An 18,569-nucleotide genomic window follows, 5' to 3' on the forward strand; every position below is an offset into this window, starting at 1 on the left:
TCAAGGCATATTGCTGCAACAAGACCAAGAAAAATTAGGCAGATGGGCTGAGAAGCAGCTGAGGTTTAACATTGATAAATTCATGATACTGCATATGGGTAGCAATGATAACAGGATAATATGCCAATTTGGTATTATCACACTCAAATTGGTGGAGAATGAAAAAGGCCTAGGGGTAATTGTACATTCCAGCATGAAATTCTTCAGTAGCCCATAGGTTTTTTGTCAATGATATACAGGAATTTTTCCACTAGGGATAAAGTCATTATCTCAGTGTTTAAGACAGTAGTTAGTTTTCATTTTGAATACTGCATACAGGTCTCTGGAAGCCTCATTTTAGGAAAGATGTGGATCTGTTGGAATGGGTATAGAGAAAAGCAACAGAGTACTCAAAAAAAGACTGCAGCTCTTCAAATTTCAGCATCTGGAAATTAGGCACCTGCCAGAAGGACCTGACTTGTAGTGTTTATCGAGGGCTATGGCTGGTGCAAATGAAGAATTTTAAGCTTTTGTAAACAGATTTTTTGGAAATTTCTGCATTTGATAATTAACATGTTAAATTGTGTTGAAAAAAACAGTTTAACAGTCCTCGTCACATATCATTAGCTTATTTTTAAATTTAACTAGAGATTTTTGTAAGTTATGACTTATATTCATAGAGCTTTTGTATCAGTATCAGATTTGGCACGAATATTGTATCATGTAACTAGTAGTGTAGTGAATAGTAGTGGAATAATAGGGTGTTAATTGTGGTAAATAAGTAGCTAAAAAGTTCTAATCACATTGGTTGGTGAAATTTTTTTTAGTTAAGAAATTTTATTTCTAGGCTATAACTAATTTAAAACTCCATGAATGTAGTAGTATAGCATAATATAGCTGCTTATAATATAAATTTGATAGTGTAATATGTATTATTGCAAGAATGCTCTTGAAATACGTATGGATTGGAGCAGACTGTATAAATTAGATCTCCTCACAGAAAATGGTGACTATGTTGCTTAACGGACATTTAAGCATGAATAGACATCCAGTTGTGAGAGCGCAGCCCTTAGTTATGTTAAAACACAGATATTTGGGATTGTACTTAGAGGAGTGGCTTTTCTCTACAGAGAATCTGAAATTTCTAAAGAGTAGGCTTCGCTTATTGTATACCAAGCTTAGAAGAGTGATTAGAGTCGATTGTGGGATTAATATAGACAAATTCAGCTGGCCAGAAAATCAGAATGCCTTAATGGAAAAACTTAATTTTCCAGAGGTTGATTGGAATCTGTGGGTTGGTTGCCACATATCGAAGAAGTAGGCTTATGAAGAAAGCAGTCATCAATACCTCAAGAGAAAGAAATATTCTCAGATTCGTAAGATATAAAGGATCCATGAGACAATGAATTTTCAAATAAAGAAACCACTGGTACCTGTTTCAAGAAATAACTGCTCTCAGAGAAACGGAATGTCTAACAGCACTGTAATTCTCCCCGTGAAAACAGGGATAATTTTAATGGATGATCTTAGACACCTTTTAAGTGATTTTCAGTAATAATTTTAACGATACAAATCTTGAATGTTTGGGGAGGTTATTCTGGAAGCTCTTAATTTTTTTTTAATCAACAAAAAGGTACTGTTTGAAGTATAGACCAAATTGGATGACAAAAGAACTCTTGATTTTAATGGCAGAGAAGAAAGACGCATGGAATAATTAAATTGAAATAAAAACCTGTAAACTTTTTCTAGAAATTAAAAAGAAAGTTTAGCCCTGTAAAGTGTGGTGCCACCATTTTAGCATTAGCATTAGTAGAGGCATATGAAGCAAGAAAGCAAGCTTATTCAGCATCAGCCAAAAAAAAAAAAAAAAACAACCACTGCTCCCATTTCACCCCTCCGTTCGTTTGAAATACCTGTCCAGTTGAGCCTTAAATTTGTTTAGGCTATCAACTTCAACAACAAGCGATGGGAGTCTATTCCACAAACCAACTGCCCGCTGGCTAAAGGCAAATTTCCGCACATCTATCCGACATCCGTCCTTCCTCAATTTGAATTTATGCCCTCTCAGGTGATTATTCTGAGCAAGAGGAAGAATCCCATCGGCATTGAGCATGCTCAAGCCATTCAAAGCCTTATACACCTCTATCAGATCACCTCGCCGATGCCTAGTCTCCAGGCTCTGTAATTTGCAAAACTTAAGCCTTTCTTCGTAAGAGCAACCCTTTGTTCCATTCACTAATCTTGTTGCCCTTCTCTGTACTCGTTCCAGCAGCTCTACATCCTTCTTGAAATGAGGCCTCCAGACCTGTATACAGTACTCAAGGTGTGGCCTGACCAATGCCTTATACAAGGGAATAATCACATCCCTGTCCCTGCTAGAAAAATTCCTGTATATCATTGACAAGATACCATGAGCTACTCTTGCAGCTCGTCTGCACTGCTCAGAGAACTTCATATCTGCCTGCACAATTACCCCCAGGTCCTTTTCATTCTCTACCACTGTCAGCGTAGTACCACAGAGTTGATACGTTGATCTGGGGTTACTGTTTCCCATATGTAGTACTTTACATTTGTCAATGTTAAACTTCATTTGCCACCTCTCAGCCCATCTGCTCAACCTTTCCAGATCCTTTTGCAGCAGCATAGTTTCAGTAGTGTCCTTAACAACCCTGCCAACCTTGGTATCGTCTGCAAACTTGGACATTAAGCCTGATACACCATCATCAGTATCATTTATAAATACAGAAAACAACAATGGACCCAACACTGAACCCTGAGGAACTCCACTAATAACATTAGTCCACGTTGAGCTGTGTCCATTGATTACCACTCTCTGTCTTCTGCCACTCAACCATCCCTTTATCCATAGCAGCAATTTGCCTCCAATGCCACACTTCTCCTATTTGTGCAGCAGTCTTCCATGTGCAACAGTATCAAAAGCCTTTCTAAGATCCAAATATATAATATCAAAGTTATTCCCTGCATCCAGTTCTTTTGTGACTACATCATAGTATCCAATCAAATTGGTCAGACAAGACCTGCCCTTAACAAAACCATGCTGTGTCTGAGCTATAACTGAATTCTTGTCCAGATGATCCTGCAGTGCTTCTTTAACCAGTGCCTCCATTAATTTTCCTGGAACCGAAGTTAAACTAACAGGTCTATAATTACTTGTGTCAGCCTTTGATCCTCCTTTGTGAATTGGGGTTACATTTGCACATCTCCAGTCCATGGGTACCTCCCCTGAGTCCAAAGAAGCTCTCATAATTATGGCTAGGGGTTTGCTTACTTCCTTTGCTGCCTCCTTTAATATAACTGGATAGATCCCATCCACCCCGGGTGCCTTTTTTATGTTTATCCTCAACAATTTCTCCTCCACTTTCCTCTCAGTTATTAGAAAATAATCTAGCTCACTGCCAATGTTTACTTCACCTACGACATTCCCCTTCCTGAATAACTCCTCATGTGTGAATGTAGATGCAAAATACTCGTTTAGATTGTTAGCCACCTGAGCTGGATCCTCAACTGTTGAACCGTCAACATCCAGTGGACCAATCTGATTCATCCCTTTCCTTCTTGAGTTTAAATAGGTTAAGAACTCTTTTCTGTTTTTCTTTGCATCCTTTGCCAAGGATTTTTCGTAGTCTGCCTTTGCCTGCCTAATCTCCTTTGTGACGTGGTTACAGACCAACTTATATCTATCATAGGCTTCCATGTCACCCATTAATTTGTATGTATCCCATGCATTTTTCTTCTCTGCCATATGTCTCATTAGTTCATCTGACAACCATTTAGGCCTGAACCTTGAACAATATTTCTTGGTTGGTATGTAAAGCCTGGTAGCTTCCAAGATTAGTTCCTTGAATGCTTCCCATTTTGAATTTGCTGTTGGTAACATCATCAGTTGGTCCCACTGTATAGAATTTAAATACTGTCTCAGACCATCATAGTCACCTTTACGAAAGCAAAAACCCTTCCCTTTACCTCTGATGGTAGTTACCTCCTTGAGTAAATCCCACTTCAGCACACTGTGATCACTGCCACCCAGTGGTTCCTTTATCTGCAGATTCCTAATGCATGAAGAATCACTACTGATAATCAGATCAAGAGTATTACTCCCTCTAGTTGCCTCCCAAACATGCTGGTGTAGAAAACAATCATCCAATAAATCCACAAAAGCCTTGCTACTGTGTGAGTGACCAGCCCCCAAATTCCAGTCAATATCTGGGAAATTAAAATCCCCCATTATAAGACTCTCTGATTTACTGGCCCATTCTATTTTCCTGTACAGTATCTTATTATACTCATCAGAGTCATTAGGCCTATAGCACACTCCTACTCCCAATTTTGATTTACCTATGCTTATGTCACACCAAACTGACTCGACACTGCCCTGTCCATCAATGTCGACTGGCTTCACTTCCTTGGATTTTATGTGTTTTTTAACTAATAGCATAACCCCTCCTCCCCTCCTGTCCTGTCTATCCTTTCTATACACATTGTACTCCCCAAATTCCAGTTCTGCATTCCTTATATCTGTGTGACACCACGTCTCTGATATCCCAACAATATCTGCCTTTGATGTTTTGAGCAATACCTCAAATTCATCAAATTTATTTCCCAAACTCCTAGCATTGGTGTACACGCAAGTATACATGCACCTGTTTCTATTCTTAGCTACCCTAACACAACCCATGTGTTTACTTGTACCGCAATGACTTCCAGCAGTCTCTGAAATATCCTGCATCTTGTTTTTCAGGCTTCTGCTCATTCCAATAGAAGCAGTGCAAGAATCTCTTTCACCTCTGCCAGTGGCTACTGTTAATCCATTAGTCTTTGTCTCCCCCCAAGCTAGCAGTTTTCCGACCCACCTAACACTGCCTCGATAGCATCAGCAAATATTCTTGCACCCTTTCTATTTAAGTGTATCCCATCCCTGTAGAAGCAATCTCTCCTGTTAACAAGTACATTCCAGGCTGAAAGAAATTCTACCCCTTGAGCCTTGCACAATCGTTCCAGTGCCGAATTGATCGACAAGGCTCTCATCATATACTCCCTCCTATCGTGTCTGGGCAGAATTGCAGACACTTTCAAATTCAACCCTACATCACGGCTTTTTTTTCAACAGTGACCTGTACTTGCTAAGTAATTCCGCTGGTCTCCTACTCTTAATATCATTAGTGCCAACGTGTACAACTATATCACCTTTTGTGCCCTTAAAAGATGATATCTGCTCTACAACGTCATCAACCTTTGCCCCTGGCAGACATACCCTGGTCCTGTTCCACCTATCCTTTTTACAAAGCATGTTCCCCGTTTCCCTGACAATAGAGTCACCAACAACTACTAGTTCCTGTGGGACCAGCGCATTCTGCCTTGGGGGCTGCCTCTGTGTTGCAAGATGACCAAGTGCAAGCTCTGGCGTTGATGTGGGCAGCTGAGAGCTTGATGGGCCCCTCAATTTATTTCCTTCGAGGGCATCCACCCTGTCCTTCAAGGTCTCATATAGGCCCATAACAACGCCGAGTTGTCGCCTAATTTCCTTGCACTCCTTGCATCGTGCACACACAAAGACATCCCCTATGGCAGTATCATGTCCCGTACCCGATTGATCCGCAAACATCAAGCAAACAGTGCATCTTAAAAGGCTGTGATTCAGAGGGCAACTACCCCCCCTCAGTTCTCCCCTGAGTCACAGCACTCCCATTAGCTTGAGCCTTTTGCTTTGCTGCTCTGGTCAGAGTCATGATTTCGATTTAAATGTCAATAAAATTACAATTTCAGAACAAAATTAAAACCTTAAACTTGTATCTTAACACAGTTATAATGCTATATTTATTTTTCAGTATCGAGTGTTATCTACTAGTTCCCTTTATATAACTTCCGTATCAAGTATGTATTAATTATTTGTTACGTTTGTACTCTCAGTCGTTATATATATATAGTTAAAAGTACAATTTAATTGACAATGAAGTTTAACAAGATTAATAGATCTACTGATTAATTGACAATATTATATTATGCACTATACTGTACAAAGCTAATGCTATCGAATTCCGGATATGCTGTATCGCATTTCAGTAACGAGTGTTATCTACGAAATCCCTTTATATAACTTCCGTATCAAGTTATGTATTAATTATTTATTTTTACTAATTATTTATGTTCCGTAACCTAAGTGGTTATATGTATAGTTAAAAGTACAATTTAATTGCCAATGAAGTTCGACAAGATTAATAGATTTTACTGATTAATTTTCACGTAACAATGGCGGCTGTTTATGAACGGTAAACACGTGGATTTGATACCCTTTCCGATACTAAGTAATACCTACAAATCTCTATCTAAGTTACTTTAACTTTAAGTACCGTAAATAGGAATATAAAGCTACTCTAGAAATAAGTTAATATGTCAATTTAAACTAATAAAGCAGAAAATAAATCAGAAAAAACTTCTCTGTTCCAAGAGCGGCAGAAAGGCACGTCCGCACAGGAAACTCTCGTCCTCAAACTCCAATTTTTGTTACAATTAAGGTAAATATAAATTAGTGTGCATTGAATTTTTCCAGGATTGTCGGCATGTTAAGGCAGATAGGCATGCAAAAAGTACTGTGGTAGCAATATTTTCTTTTGCACTGAAGAGATTGCTGTAAGCTGAATAAATATTTTGCATATGTGAGGAATATTTTTAAAGTTGTGGATACCAGTGGTCCATATATTGATTAGGAGTTGAATGGTTTTATGATATGAGAAAGGACTAAAAGCATAATTATTACAATTAATCCTGCAGTAGTGTCACCCCCTAATTGTAACAAACATGGTGGCACTACACTTTACAGAGGTAGACTTTCCTTTTTAATTTCTAGAAAATATTTATAGATTTTTTCAATTCTGCTTGGCACATAGCAATATTTCATATTTTCTTAATAGACTGATTGTATGCATTTTGAAGCTATTAGCCTCTTACATTTTCCAGTTTAAAAAATGGTTAAATGCCTGAATTTTAAAACAGAAATACCTGTACATGAAATTTAAAACATGCACATGTACTTCTGCTTATTATATATATAATAAGCAGAATATATATAATAAATTTAAAAAAAAAAATTAAACAAAAATGCATATATTATATGTGTATTCACTTCCATTTCCAGAATTTTTCAAAATTTATTTCAAATATCATGTACTGTGAAGTGTTCAGAAACTAGAATTCTTGGTATTTGTGATTTATTTCTCAAAATGTTGCACTGTTTCATATTTTTTGACAGAACTCATGAAAGGTATGAAATGTGGTAGAATTAAGAAATCTGAATATAATGTTGATGTGGTTTTTTAGTAATGTGACATTGCTATCTATACAGTCATTTCCCCTACTATGGTAGACTTTTAGAATAGTGGCACCTTTGGGGATTCAAGATGCCATTATTTTGATTTTTCCATTATCTAGAAAATTTTATTTTTAATATATTTAATGCAGAAATAATGAGACTAAATAAGAAATAGAGAGATTAAGAATGCAATTTTATTAACTGCATATAAAAAACATAAACATGTTGACGATCCAATGTTATATTCTGCCATTAATAGACTCCTACTTATGCCTGTTCTATTTTCTATTATTATATCAAGTGTGTCACTAAGCTTTACAGTGTGTAACACACGCTTCTTGATCAGACCGGGGTTCGAGCCCGTCACCACCAAATATGGAGGATGCGGAAAGGTCAGGGAATGACCACCGCATATCCCGGAGCAATATGGCCTTAGTTGCTAATGCTCCTAAAAATCAAATAACAAACAAACAAACAAACAACAAACTAAGCTTTAATGTCTTAATTATTCTTCTTTTCTTCTCTGTATGAGGTTTATTAACTTTAGGAGCCATAGTGAGAGGTTTATAATTTAAAATAAATGTAAAATAGCAGTATAATCAGTGATATCAGTACAAATTCACTTTCAAAACGAATTTAAACAAAAAAAAAGTAATCATGTGACTTGCTGTTTTCTTTTTTTTTGGCACTGCAAGACACGTGCACTGTATGTAACCATCTGATCTCAATGCGCTGTTATCTCAACTGTGCTGTTATTTGGGGTGCCATTATTTTGAAAGTCTACTGTATTGCATTGTCATTGGTAGATGGTCAAATACTTTATCAGTTCAGCAGCAGTTGTCAAGGTATACATTTTGGCAACTCAATGGCAGTTTAACTTGTAATATAAAAGTTTTAAAAATATGTTTAGTTAATACTCAAATAATTTACATCCTTATTAGCTTCAAGCTTGCCTGAGTTTTAACTAAACTAAATCTTAAAAATAAAAAACTATAGGAAACAAAAGGTTGTAATAAGTATTTTCTTAAAATGGTATCTCTGATTACATTATAACTTCAGAACTATATCTTTTTCTATAGTGTTATGGTAGAAATAAACAAAACTAATAATTAGAAAACAAATAAATATTGTATATTTGTTTTTAAAATGCTGTTTAATTTTAGGAGAGTTTTGATTGATAATCTCACAGTATGAGAGATCCATGTCATTTAAATAAACAGTCTTTTCTAATGTAGATTTCTGTTTGCCATAATTGTTTTTAAAAGTGTATATATAAGTGATGTTTAGTTCAGTTTACAGCTAACATTCTTTAAAATGTTTAAGTTTGATTAAAATACTTTTAAACCAAAAACTGGTTTAAAAGTATTTTAATAATACATAATTTTCTTGGTAATTAGTAAGAGTGCTTAGTTTTTTATTATTATTTTTTTTTAGGATTTAGTTTATTTTTTTAATTGTGTAGTTCAGATGTACATGATTAGTGATGTTAATGCTCTTCAGAATATTTCCATTTTGGAAATATTCTGAAATATATTCTTTTAATAGATTATTTATAGTGGAAAATATCTGACACATGAATTTGTCAAATATTTTTTATTGTTACATTGTTCACCTAATAATTGTTAAAATTGCAAGAAAATACATAACTTTTATTAAAACATCATTAATGTATTTTTTAAAACTTTTTTTTTTATTTGAAAAAAAAAATCTTTCCTTTTTTTTTTTGTGTTTTAAGTCTGGACTTTATCATATTTGGGCTTGCTGTAGTTCTTTTTCTAGAGAAAGCACAAATTCAGCAGTGACCATTTCTGTTTATGTATACTTCTTATATCAACAGTTACTTGAATTTATATGACACATTGGTACTTTAAAAATACTTTTTTACTTTAGAAATTAAATTTTTTGTTCTGGTGTCTATTTACATGTTTTTGCTGACTGCCAGAACTGATTTGTCACTTTTTTTTTTTATAAATCCAGATATATAGAATAGTTGGAATCTGTCTTGGCATACCTCCTGAAACATTTTTATGGGAATATTACAATAAAAATAAAAGCTACAATTCTGTAGGCCCTATCACTCCATTGCAGTTTTATGAAGAATATGTGAAACCTTATTTTAATGTGGAAGATAAGGTAAGATTTAATGCAATGTTATTGTTTGGAATTAATAATTTCTTTGTGACTGATGTGATGCCCAAGGTGGATTTCAGTCTGTAATCGCTTACAGTTAGAATAAATTCAGTTTTCTGTTATTTAGATTTACATTTACATTATTTACATTTATTTACATTTTTTTTACATTTTTACATTATTTTACATTTATTTTACATTTTACATTTATTTTACATTTTACATTTATTTACATTATTTACATTATTTACATTTACATTAAAAGCCGTGAATTAGGGTTGAAATTGAAAGTGTCTGCAATTCTGCCCAGACACGATAGGAGGGAGTATATGATGAGAGCCCTGTCAATCAATTCGGCCCTGGAAAGATTGTGCAGGGCTCAAGGGGTAGAATTTTTTTCAGCCTGGTCTGTACTTGTTAACAGGAGAGACTGCTTCTACAGGGATGGGATACACTTAAATAGAAAGGGTGCAAGAATGTTTGCTGATGCTATCGAGGCAATGTTAGGTGGGTCGGAAAACTGCTAGATTGGGGGGATACAAGGACTAATAGATTAACAGTAGCCACTGGCAGAGGTGAAAGTGATTCTTGCACTGCTTCTATTGGAATGAGCCGCAGCCTGGAAAATAAGATGCAGGATATTTCAGAGACTGCTGGGAATCATTGGGGTACAAGTAAACACATGGGTCGTGTTAGGGTAGCTAAGAAAAAGAACAGGTGCATGTATACTTGTGTGTACACCAATGCTAGGAGTTTAGTAAATAAATTTGATGAATTTGAGGTATTGCTCAAAACATCAAAGGCAGATATTGTGGGGATTTCAGAGACGTGGTGTCACACAGATATAAGAAATGCAGAACTGGAATTTGGGGAGTACAATGTGTACAGAAAGGATAGACAGGATAGGAAGGGAGGAGGGGTTATGCTATTAATTAAGAAACACATAAAATCCAAGGAAGTGAAGCCAGTCGACATCGCTGGACAGTGCAGTGTCGAGTCAGTTTGGTGTGATATAAGCATTGGGAGATCAAAATTGAGAGTAGGAGTGTGCTATAGGCCTAATGACTCTGATGAGTATAATAAGAAACTGTTCGGAGAAATAGAGTGGGCCAGTAAATCAGAGAGTCTTATAATGGGGGATTTTAATTTCCCAGATATTGACTGGAATTTGGGGGCTGGTCACTCACACAGTAGCAAGGCTTTTGTGGATTTATTGGATGATTGTTTTCTACATCAGCATGTTCGGGAGGCAACTAGAGGGAGTAATACTCTTGATTTGATTATCAGTAGTGATTCTTCATGCATTAAGAATCTGCAGATAAATGAACCACTTGGTGGCAGTGATCACAGTGTGCTGAAGTGGGAGTTACTCAAAGAGGTAACTACCATTAGGGGTAAAGGGAAGGGGTATTGCTTTCGTAAAGGCGACTACAATGGACTGAGACAGTATTTAAATTCTATACAGTGGGATCAACTGATGATATTGCCAACAGCAAATTCAAAATGGGAAGCATTCAAAGAACTTATCGTGGAAGCTACTAGGCTTTACATACCAACTAAGAAATATTGTTCAAGGTTTAGGCCTAAATGGTTGTCAGATGAACTAATGAGGCATATGGCAGAGAAGAAAAATGCATGGGATACATACAAATTAACACGTGACACGGATGCCTATGATAGATACAAGTTGATCTGTAACCAAGTTACAAAGGAGGTTAGGCAGGCGAAGGCAGATTACGAGAGATCCTTGGCAAGGGATGCGAAGAAAAACAGCAAAGAGTTCTTTACTTATGTAAACTCTAGAAGGAAGGGGATGAATCAGATTGGTCCACTTGAGATCGATGGGTCAACTGTTGATGACCCTGCTCGGGTAGCTAACAAACTAAATGAATATTTTGCATCGACATTCACACATGAGGAGTTATTCAGCGAGGGGAATGCCAGAGGTGTATTCAACTCTAGCAGTAAGCTAGAGAATCTTGTAATAACTGAGAGCAAAGTGGAGGAGAAATTGTTGAAGATAAACACAAGAAAGGCACCTGGGGTGGATGGGATCTATTCAGTTATATTAAAGGAGGCAGCAAAGGAGGTAAGCAAACCCTTAGCCATAATTATGAGAGCTTCCTTGGACTCAGGGGAGGTACCCATTGACTGGAGATGTGCAAATGTGACCCCAATTCACAAAGGGGGATCAAAGGCTGACACAAGTAATTATAGACCTGTGAGTTTAACTTCTGTTCCCGGAAAATTAATGGAGGCACTGGTGAAAGAAGCACTGCAGGATCATCTAGACAAGACTTCAGTTATAGCTAGGACACAGCATGGTTTTGTTAAGGGGAAGTCTTGCCTGACCAATTTGATTGGATACTATGATGCAGTCACAAAAGAACTGGATGCAGGGAATAACTTTGATATTATATACTTGGATCTTAGAAAGGCTTTTGATACTGTTGCACATGGAAGACTGCTGCACAAATTGGAGCAGTGTGGCATTGGAGGCAAGTTGCTGCTATGGATAAAGGGGTGGTTGAGGGGGAGAAGACAGAGAGTGGTAATCAATGGACACTGCTCATCGTGGACTAATGTTATTAGTGGAGTCCCTCAGGGTTCAGTATTGGGGCCTTTATTGTTTTCTGTATTTATAAATGATATTGATGATGGTATATCAGGCTTAATGTCCAAGTTTGCAGACGATACGAAGGTTGGCAGGGTTGTCAAGGACACTACTGACACTATGCTGCTGCAACAGGATTTGGAAAGGTTGAGCAGATGGGCTTCGAGGTGGCAAATGAAGTTTAACATTGACAAATGTAAAGTACTACATATGGGAAACAGCAACCCCAGAGCAACGTATCAACTCTGTGGTACTACACTGACAGTGGTAGAGAATGAAAGGGACCTGGGGGTGGTGGTGCAGGCAGATATGAAGTTCTCTGAGCAGTGCAGACGAGCTGCAAGAGTAGCTCATGGTGTATTGTCAATGATATATAGGAATTTTTCTAGCAGGGATAAGGAGGTGATTATTCCCTTGTATAAGGCAATGGTCAGGCCACACTTAGAGTACTGTATACAGGCCTGGAGGCCTCATTTCAGGAAGGATGTAGAGCTGCTGGAACGAGTACAGAGAAGGGCAACTAGATTGGTGAATGGGACAAAGGGGTTCTCTTACGAAGAAAGGCTTAAGTTTTGCAAATTACAGTGTCTGGAAACTAGGCACCAGCGGGGTGATCTGATAGAGGTGTACAAAGCCTTGAATGGTTTGAGCATGCTCAATGCTGATGGGATTCTTCCTCTAGCTCAGAAAAATCACCTGAGAGGGCATAAATTCAAATTGAGGAAAGACAGATGTAGGATAGATGTGCGGAAATTTGCCTTTAGCCAGCGGGTGGTTGGTGGGTGGAACAGACTTCCATCCCTTGTCGTGGAAGTTGATAGCCTAAATAAGTTTAAGGCTCAGCTGGACAGGTATTTCGAACGAACAGAGGGGTGAAGTGGAAGTGGTTATTTTTATTTATTTATGTTACTTTTTTTTTTTTTTTTTTTTTTTTTGGCTGATGCTGCATAAGCTTGCTTTCTTGCATCAAATGCCTCTACTAATGCTAATGCTAATGCTAATGCTAAAGACAGAGAGTGGTTATCACTATGCACTGATTTTCGCGGACTAATGTTATTAGTGGTGTCCCCCAGGAGTCCTTGTTGGGCTCATTGTTGTTTTCTGTATTTATCAATTATATGGTAAGAGAACTAGCCTATCCTGGATCTCTTACCAGGAGAGGCTTTAATTCTGTCAATTGCAGCATCTGGAGACTAGGCACCTGCGAGGTGATCTGATTGAGGTGTACAAGGCCTTGAATGGTTTGAGCTGATGGAATACTTTCACTTGCTGAGATTAAGAACCTGAGGGAGGATAAATTGAAATTGAGGAAAGACAGTTGTAGAATAGATGTCCAGAAGTTTGCGTTTAGCCAGCAGGCAGTTGATTGCTGGAACAGACTTCCATCTTTTGTTGTGGAAGTTGATAGCTTAAATAAATTTAAGCCTGAAGTAGACAAACATTTGGAATGACTGGATGGGTGAAATGGGAAGGTGTTTTTTTTTTTGGCTGATGCTCTATAAGCTTGCTTTCTTGCATCGTATGCCTCAGCTAATGCTAATGCTAATGCTAATATTATAATAACTGCAGTTTCAGACAGTAACTCAGTCTCACAACAGCATATGAATAAAAAATAGTAATCTATGATTGTTATCCAAATCAGCAAAATCTAATTAGAGGTCAGGGCACATTTTTCAAAGATTACAGAGTTTATTGTGAACTTTGTAAAAATATTAAGAAATACTTCGAGATAGTTATATTAACATAAGTAAAGTGTGGAACTACAAAGATTCATTGCTTCACTGTACAGGAATGCCATCCCTCTGTCTGTCAGCAGGCAATACTAGGTGGTAGATGACTTAACAACCAGTGCAATACCATCACTTTCATTATTGGAAATTCAAAGCAGTGAAACCCAGAACAAAGGTTCTGGGTTTCACTGCTCTCTTCCATCATCTCTTCCTTCATGCAGTATAATTGATATCTTTTGAGGTTATGATGAGCATTATGGTTGAGAGCTAGTCTTTCTTACATTTTGAAGGTACAGATCTAAAATGGCATTTGCAGGCTAGTCATTAAATAGTCTACTGGACCGAACCTATTAGTAGCTCTCTAGGAGGAATCCAGATCAGTTAATGTATAATCTTGTTCCCTCTACTTTGCCAGATAGTTACTGGAGGGGGGGGTGAGTAGTTTGTATGTGGAGGGGGTAGAGGGCATTGTTGAGGCTATGTTATGCCAAGGAGCTGGGTATGTTCTCTCTGTGTCATATCCAAAAATGTCATTATTGTAATATGCTTTGCCTACTCAGCAGCCAACAGACATGTTTTACCAGATAATTTCTGGAACACAAAAAGGACTCTGAATTGGAAACAAAATGATTTTGGTCATGTGTTTGTATAAACTTTTTTTCATTGTTTTCAGGTCTCAAATTGATCATGAGAGTGCAGCTCATATTTTGAAACACCCTGTGTACGCATGTTTTAACCAAACTAAAGAAGGTTGATTTTTTTTTTTTTTTTTTCTTTTTTTTAAAGGTAATTCCAAACTGAAATCTTCCTCAAAGTTTGAATATTTTTTTTTGGCAGCAACAGAGAAGAGAACTATAAAATCTTGATTGAGAATTTATTACAAACCTGCCAAAATCTCCATTCTCAGGGTGTCTCTATAGCCATGTGGGCAGGAGCAGCAGTGTATAGCACACGCTTCTTGATTTGACTGGGGTTCAGGCCCGTGACCACCAAATACGGAGGATGTGGAAAGGTCAGGGAATGATCACCGCATATGCTCGGAGCAATTTGGCCTTAGTTGCTAATGCTCCTAAAAAAAAAAAAAAAAAACCAAACCTCCATTCTCATTTAGACTTTTCCAGTTAACCTTGAATATGTTAGCGATGAATCTGGTGAATATTTTCATCAAGATATTGCTACCATGGAGAAATGTTACCAAGAAAGGTGGAAGCCCAGTATGCTGGCACACTTTCTGAACATTGATTTGAGATGCTCTTGATCATTAAAAAATAAAAAGCTTATTAAAAAAAAAATCACTATGTTTTTATGCTGTTTATTGTAATACTTGTTAAAATTTCATTAAATATAATCAGATTCATCTCTAAATCTGTGGATGTTAGTTAAGCAATATCAAAATTCAAATTTGGATTCAACTCATCAAAATCCATGAGATATGCCACATCTTGGGAGGGATAATATTAAAAAAAAAAAAAGCTTAAAATTTTTTGTTCAGTGTAATTATTTAATCAATTTCCTTTTACTTTCATATCATGAAAGAAATTTAACTTACTTGTTTTGTGGGAATTGGCTGATGTATTTTCCTCTGTATAAAATTGTTTTTATTAGCAGTATATATAGTCAAAGTCAGAATAGAAAAAATAAATATATCACAAGATCACTATAAGTTTAAAACTGACATGAGCTAATTGGTGAAATTAATTCACTGTATACAGATTATTACAAGAAAATATTGTATCAAATTATTTCAGTTGAAACTGATTTGAAATTAAGTCTTAATTTCATATAACATCATTTTTAATGTAGGTTTGTCTTGTGCATGATCCAAGGCCTGACAATGAGTATGGGAAAGCCTACACTGTGGATTGCTTAGGTAATGTAGTAGGAGGTCGTAAAACTGTTTACAATAACCAAAAAATTGAGTTGCTGCTTCAGTTAGCTGCTGATTCTATAAAGAAAAATGAAGTAAGATTTTGTTTATTTTTGTCTTTAATGAATTTCATTCATTTTTTTTTTTAAATTTTGTATAAAATTATGGTTATTTTTTATTATAATAAAGGAAGAGTAAGTGTAAATTCTTTATTTCTTTCTTTATTAAAAGTAAACAACAGATCTCTGTGACAGGCTTGTTAAAGGATGTAGTGCCAATGCAGATAAGTGCAAGTTGAATAGAAAATACTTCACTGCTTTCTCAAGCTAAGAAAAAAATCATTACAGGATAATTTAGATGAAATTTAAATTAAATGAATCCAAATGTTCTAGACGTCTAGCCCTTCCTCAGTGGGGCTAATGAAACTAAGCTAGATTAAAAATATATACTAAATGAAAAACTTGCATAGCACAAATGCAAAACTACCTGCTACTGCAGCCTGGTATTTAAGCTTGTGGAATATTAAACCTCTGTCCTATATTTTGTGGCCTTGGAGCTTCTTTTGATTGGCTGCATTTTTTTCCCCCAGATAAAATGGAGGTGCTGTTGTGGGTCCTTGTTTGGTGGCAATGCGTAGTCTGCTACTGAGTCGACATCGTGGCAATTTGGTAAAGGGAATGTCATCCATTGTAAGAGATTTACCTGGTCTTGAAGGAGAGTTGAGGTATCCTGTTACTGGCTGGAAATTACCTGCTGCAGGGAGAAGTGGAAGATAGATTTGCAAAGAGTAATAGTCTATCTGACCTGACTTGGCAGTGATCATTATAGACCTAAATCTGATTGGAGTCCTGGCTCCTGGGAAGGAGGAGGTGGATGTTTTTTTTCAAAATAATTGCTTGAGTAGGGTGATCTGGAGATGGGGAACCCAGTGTTCTGAGAACCACAACTACAGTTTCTGGTGTAACTACTCTTTGTAGCATTTGCCACACTGGCATTCAATGGGTATACTGTCTCAGACTTCATGTGGAGGATGGGGAGAAGAGCTCTTAGGATTTGCTCAAGCTTTTATTACCCTTGTAAAACACTTTTATATTGTTTTTCTTTATTATTACACTTTATCTCCTGTTCTATCCTGGGGTTGGTTGACAGGCAAAGATGGTATTGGGGTAATTTATTGGCTCCTCAAAGTGAAATATGCATTTGGTGTTTTTAGGCTTTCTGTAAACAGTTTGCAGGTTAATAAATTGATAGTTTAATTTGGGGAATGGACTTACCTTAATTGTAATCTTTCTTGCTGAGATCTACTGGTCTCTCACATTTTTGAAATAATTTTCAAAGTGTCTACACTTGCAGTATCAAAGAACCTGCTTGTAGAAGCCATTTCTCAATAAGTCTTTCAGAACGGTCATTGTGGCCACAGATTCTCGACTTTAATGCACCTCTGCCACTTTCTTCAAATACTTGTCTCTGTAAATTTCTGATGTTTCTATTGCATTCTCTGTAGCACTCTTACCATTCCCCCCCCCTTTTCTCCTCTCTCTCCTCTGGAGTGGCCCCCCAGAGGAATCTGGCCCATCTTTTTCCGACATCAGGTGGGTCAGAGTCTCGAATTGAGACAGTGCGAGCTCCATTGAGACTGGCCCACCTTCACGTGGTGTGGACGAGTACCCAGAATCATCTGTCCAGGTAACTGATGATTCTGGGTAGCCAAACGGTCAAGACACAACAACAGAACACACACATAATACACACAAACATACACTACTTATTTCTGGCCCTTCTACAGTGGTACTGTAGAAGGGCCAGATGATTGTTTTCTGCAGCAGCATGTTCGAGAGGCAACCAGAGAAAGTAATACTCTTGATCTGGTTATCAGCAGTGATCATTCGTGTATTAAGAATTTGCAGATAAAGGAACCACTAGGTGGCAGTGATCACAGTGTGCTGAAGTGGGATTTACTCAAAGAGGTACTACCGTCAGGGGTAAAGGAAAGGGTTTTTGCTTCCGTAAAGGGGAGTACAGTGGTCTCAGACAGTTTTTAAATTCTGTACAGTGGATCGACTGACGATGTTACAAACAGTAAATTCTAAGTGGGAAGCATTCAAGGAATTAATCGTGGAAGCTACTAGACTTTTCATACCGATGAAGAAATATTGTTCAAGGTTTAGGCCTAAATGGTTATCAAATGAACTAATGAGACTCGTGACAGAGAAGAAAAATGCATGGGATGCATATAAATTATCAGGCGACGCAGAAGCCTGTAGCAGATATAAGCTAGTCTGTAATCAGGTCACAAAGGAGGTTCGGCAGGCAAAGGCGGATTACGAGAAATCTTTGGCAAAAGATGCTAAGAAAAACAGCAAGGATTTCTTTACTTATATAAACTCTAAAAGGAAGGGGCTGAATATGATTGGTCCACTTGACATCGATGGTTCTGCTCAGATAGCAAACAAACTGAATGAGTATTTTGCATCTACATTCACACGTGAGGAATCATTACAATTTGAAAATGGAAGAAGGTTATCAAATTGTAGCAGTGTGCTTAATGATTTTGTAATAACTGAGAGCAAAGTGGAGGAGAAATTGTTGAAGTTAAACATAAGAAAGGCACCTGGGGCGGATGGGATCTATCCAGTTATATTAAAGGAGGCGGCAAAGCAACTAAGCAAACCCTTAGCCATAATTATGAGAGCATCCTTGGACACAGTGGGAGGTCCCCACGGACTGGAGATGTGCAAATGTATCCCCAATTCACAAAGGAGGTTCGAAGGGTGACACGAATAATTACAGACCAGTTAGTTTAACTTCTGTTCCGGGTAAAATAATGGAGTCACTGGTTAAAGATGAATTGCAGGATCATCTAGACAAGACTGCAGCAATAATTCAGACACAGCATGGGTTTGTTAAGGGAAAGTCTTGTCT

General features: G+C 37.1%; 1 protein-coding gene across 1 annotated transcript in view; it reads left to right on the forward strand.

Moving 5' to 3' along the window:
- Positions 1-18,569, forward strand: part of LOC150080805 (bleomycin hydrolase) — a 163,088-nt gene that overhangs the window by 80,055 nt on the left and 64,464 nt on the right. Inside the window, exons 6-7 of the mRNA XM_090381004.1 lie at positions 9,284-9,439; positions 15,584-15,742. Of these exons, the coding sequence (XP_090237130.1) occupies positions 9,284-9,439; positions 15,584-15,742 (315 nt within the window). The remainder of the gene's footprint in view (positions 1-9,283; positions 9,440-15,583; positions 15,743-18,569) is intronic.

The sequence above is a fragment of the Mastigoproctus giganteus genome, chromosome 9 (assembly GCF_048544385.1).
Source record: "Mastigoproctus giganteus isolate SK-2022 chromosome 9, ASM4854438v1, whole genome shotgun sequence".
Classification (NCBI taxonomy): domain Eukaryota; kingdom Metazoa; phylum Arthropoda; class Arachnida; order Uropygi; family Thelyphonidae; genus Mastigoproctus; species Mastigoproctus giganteus.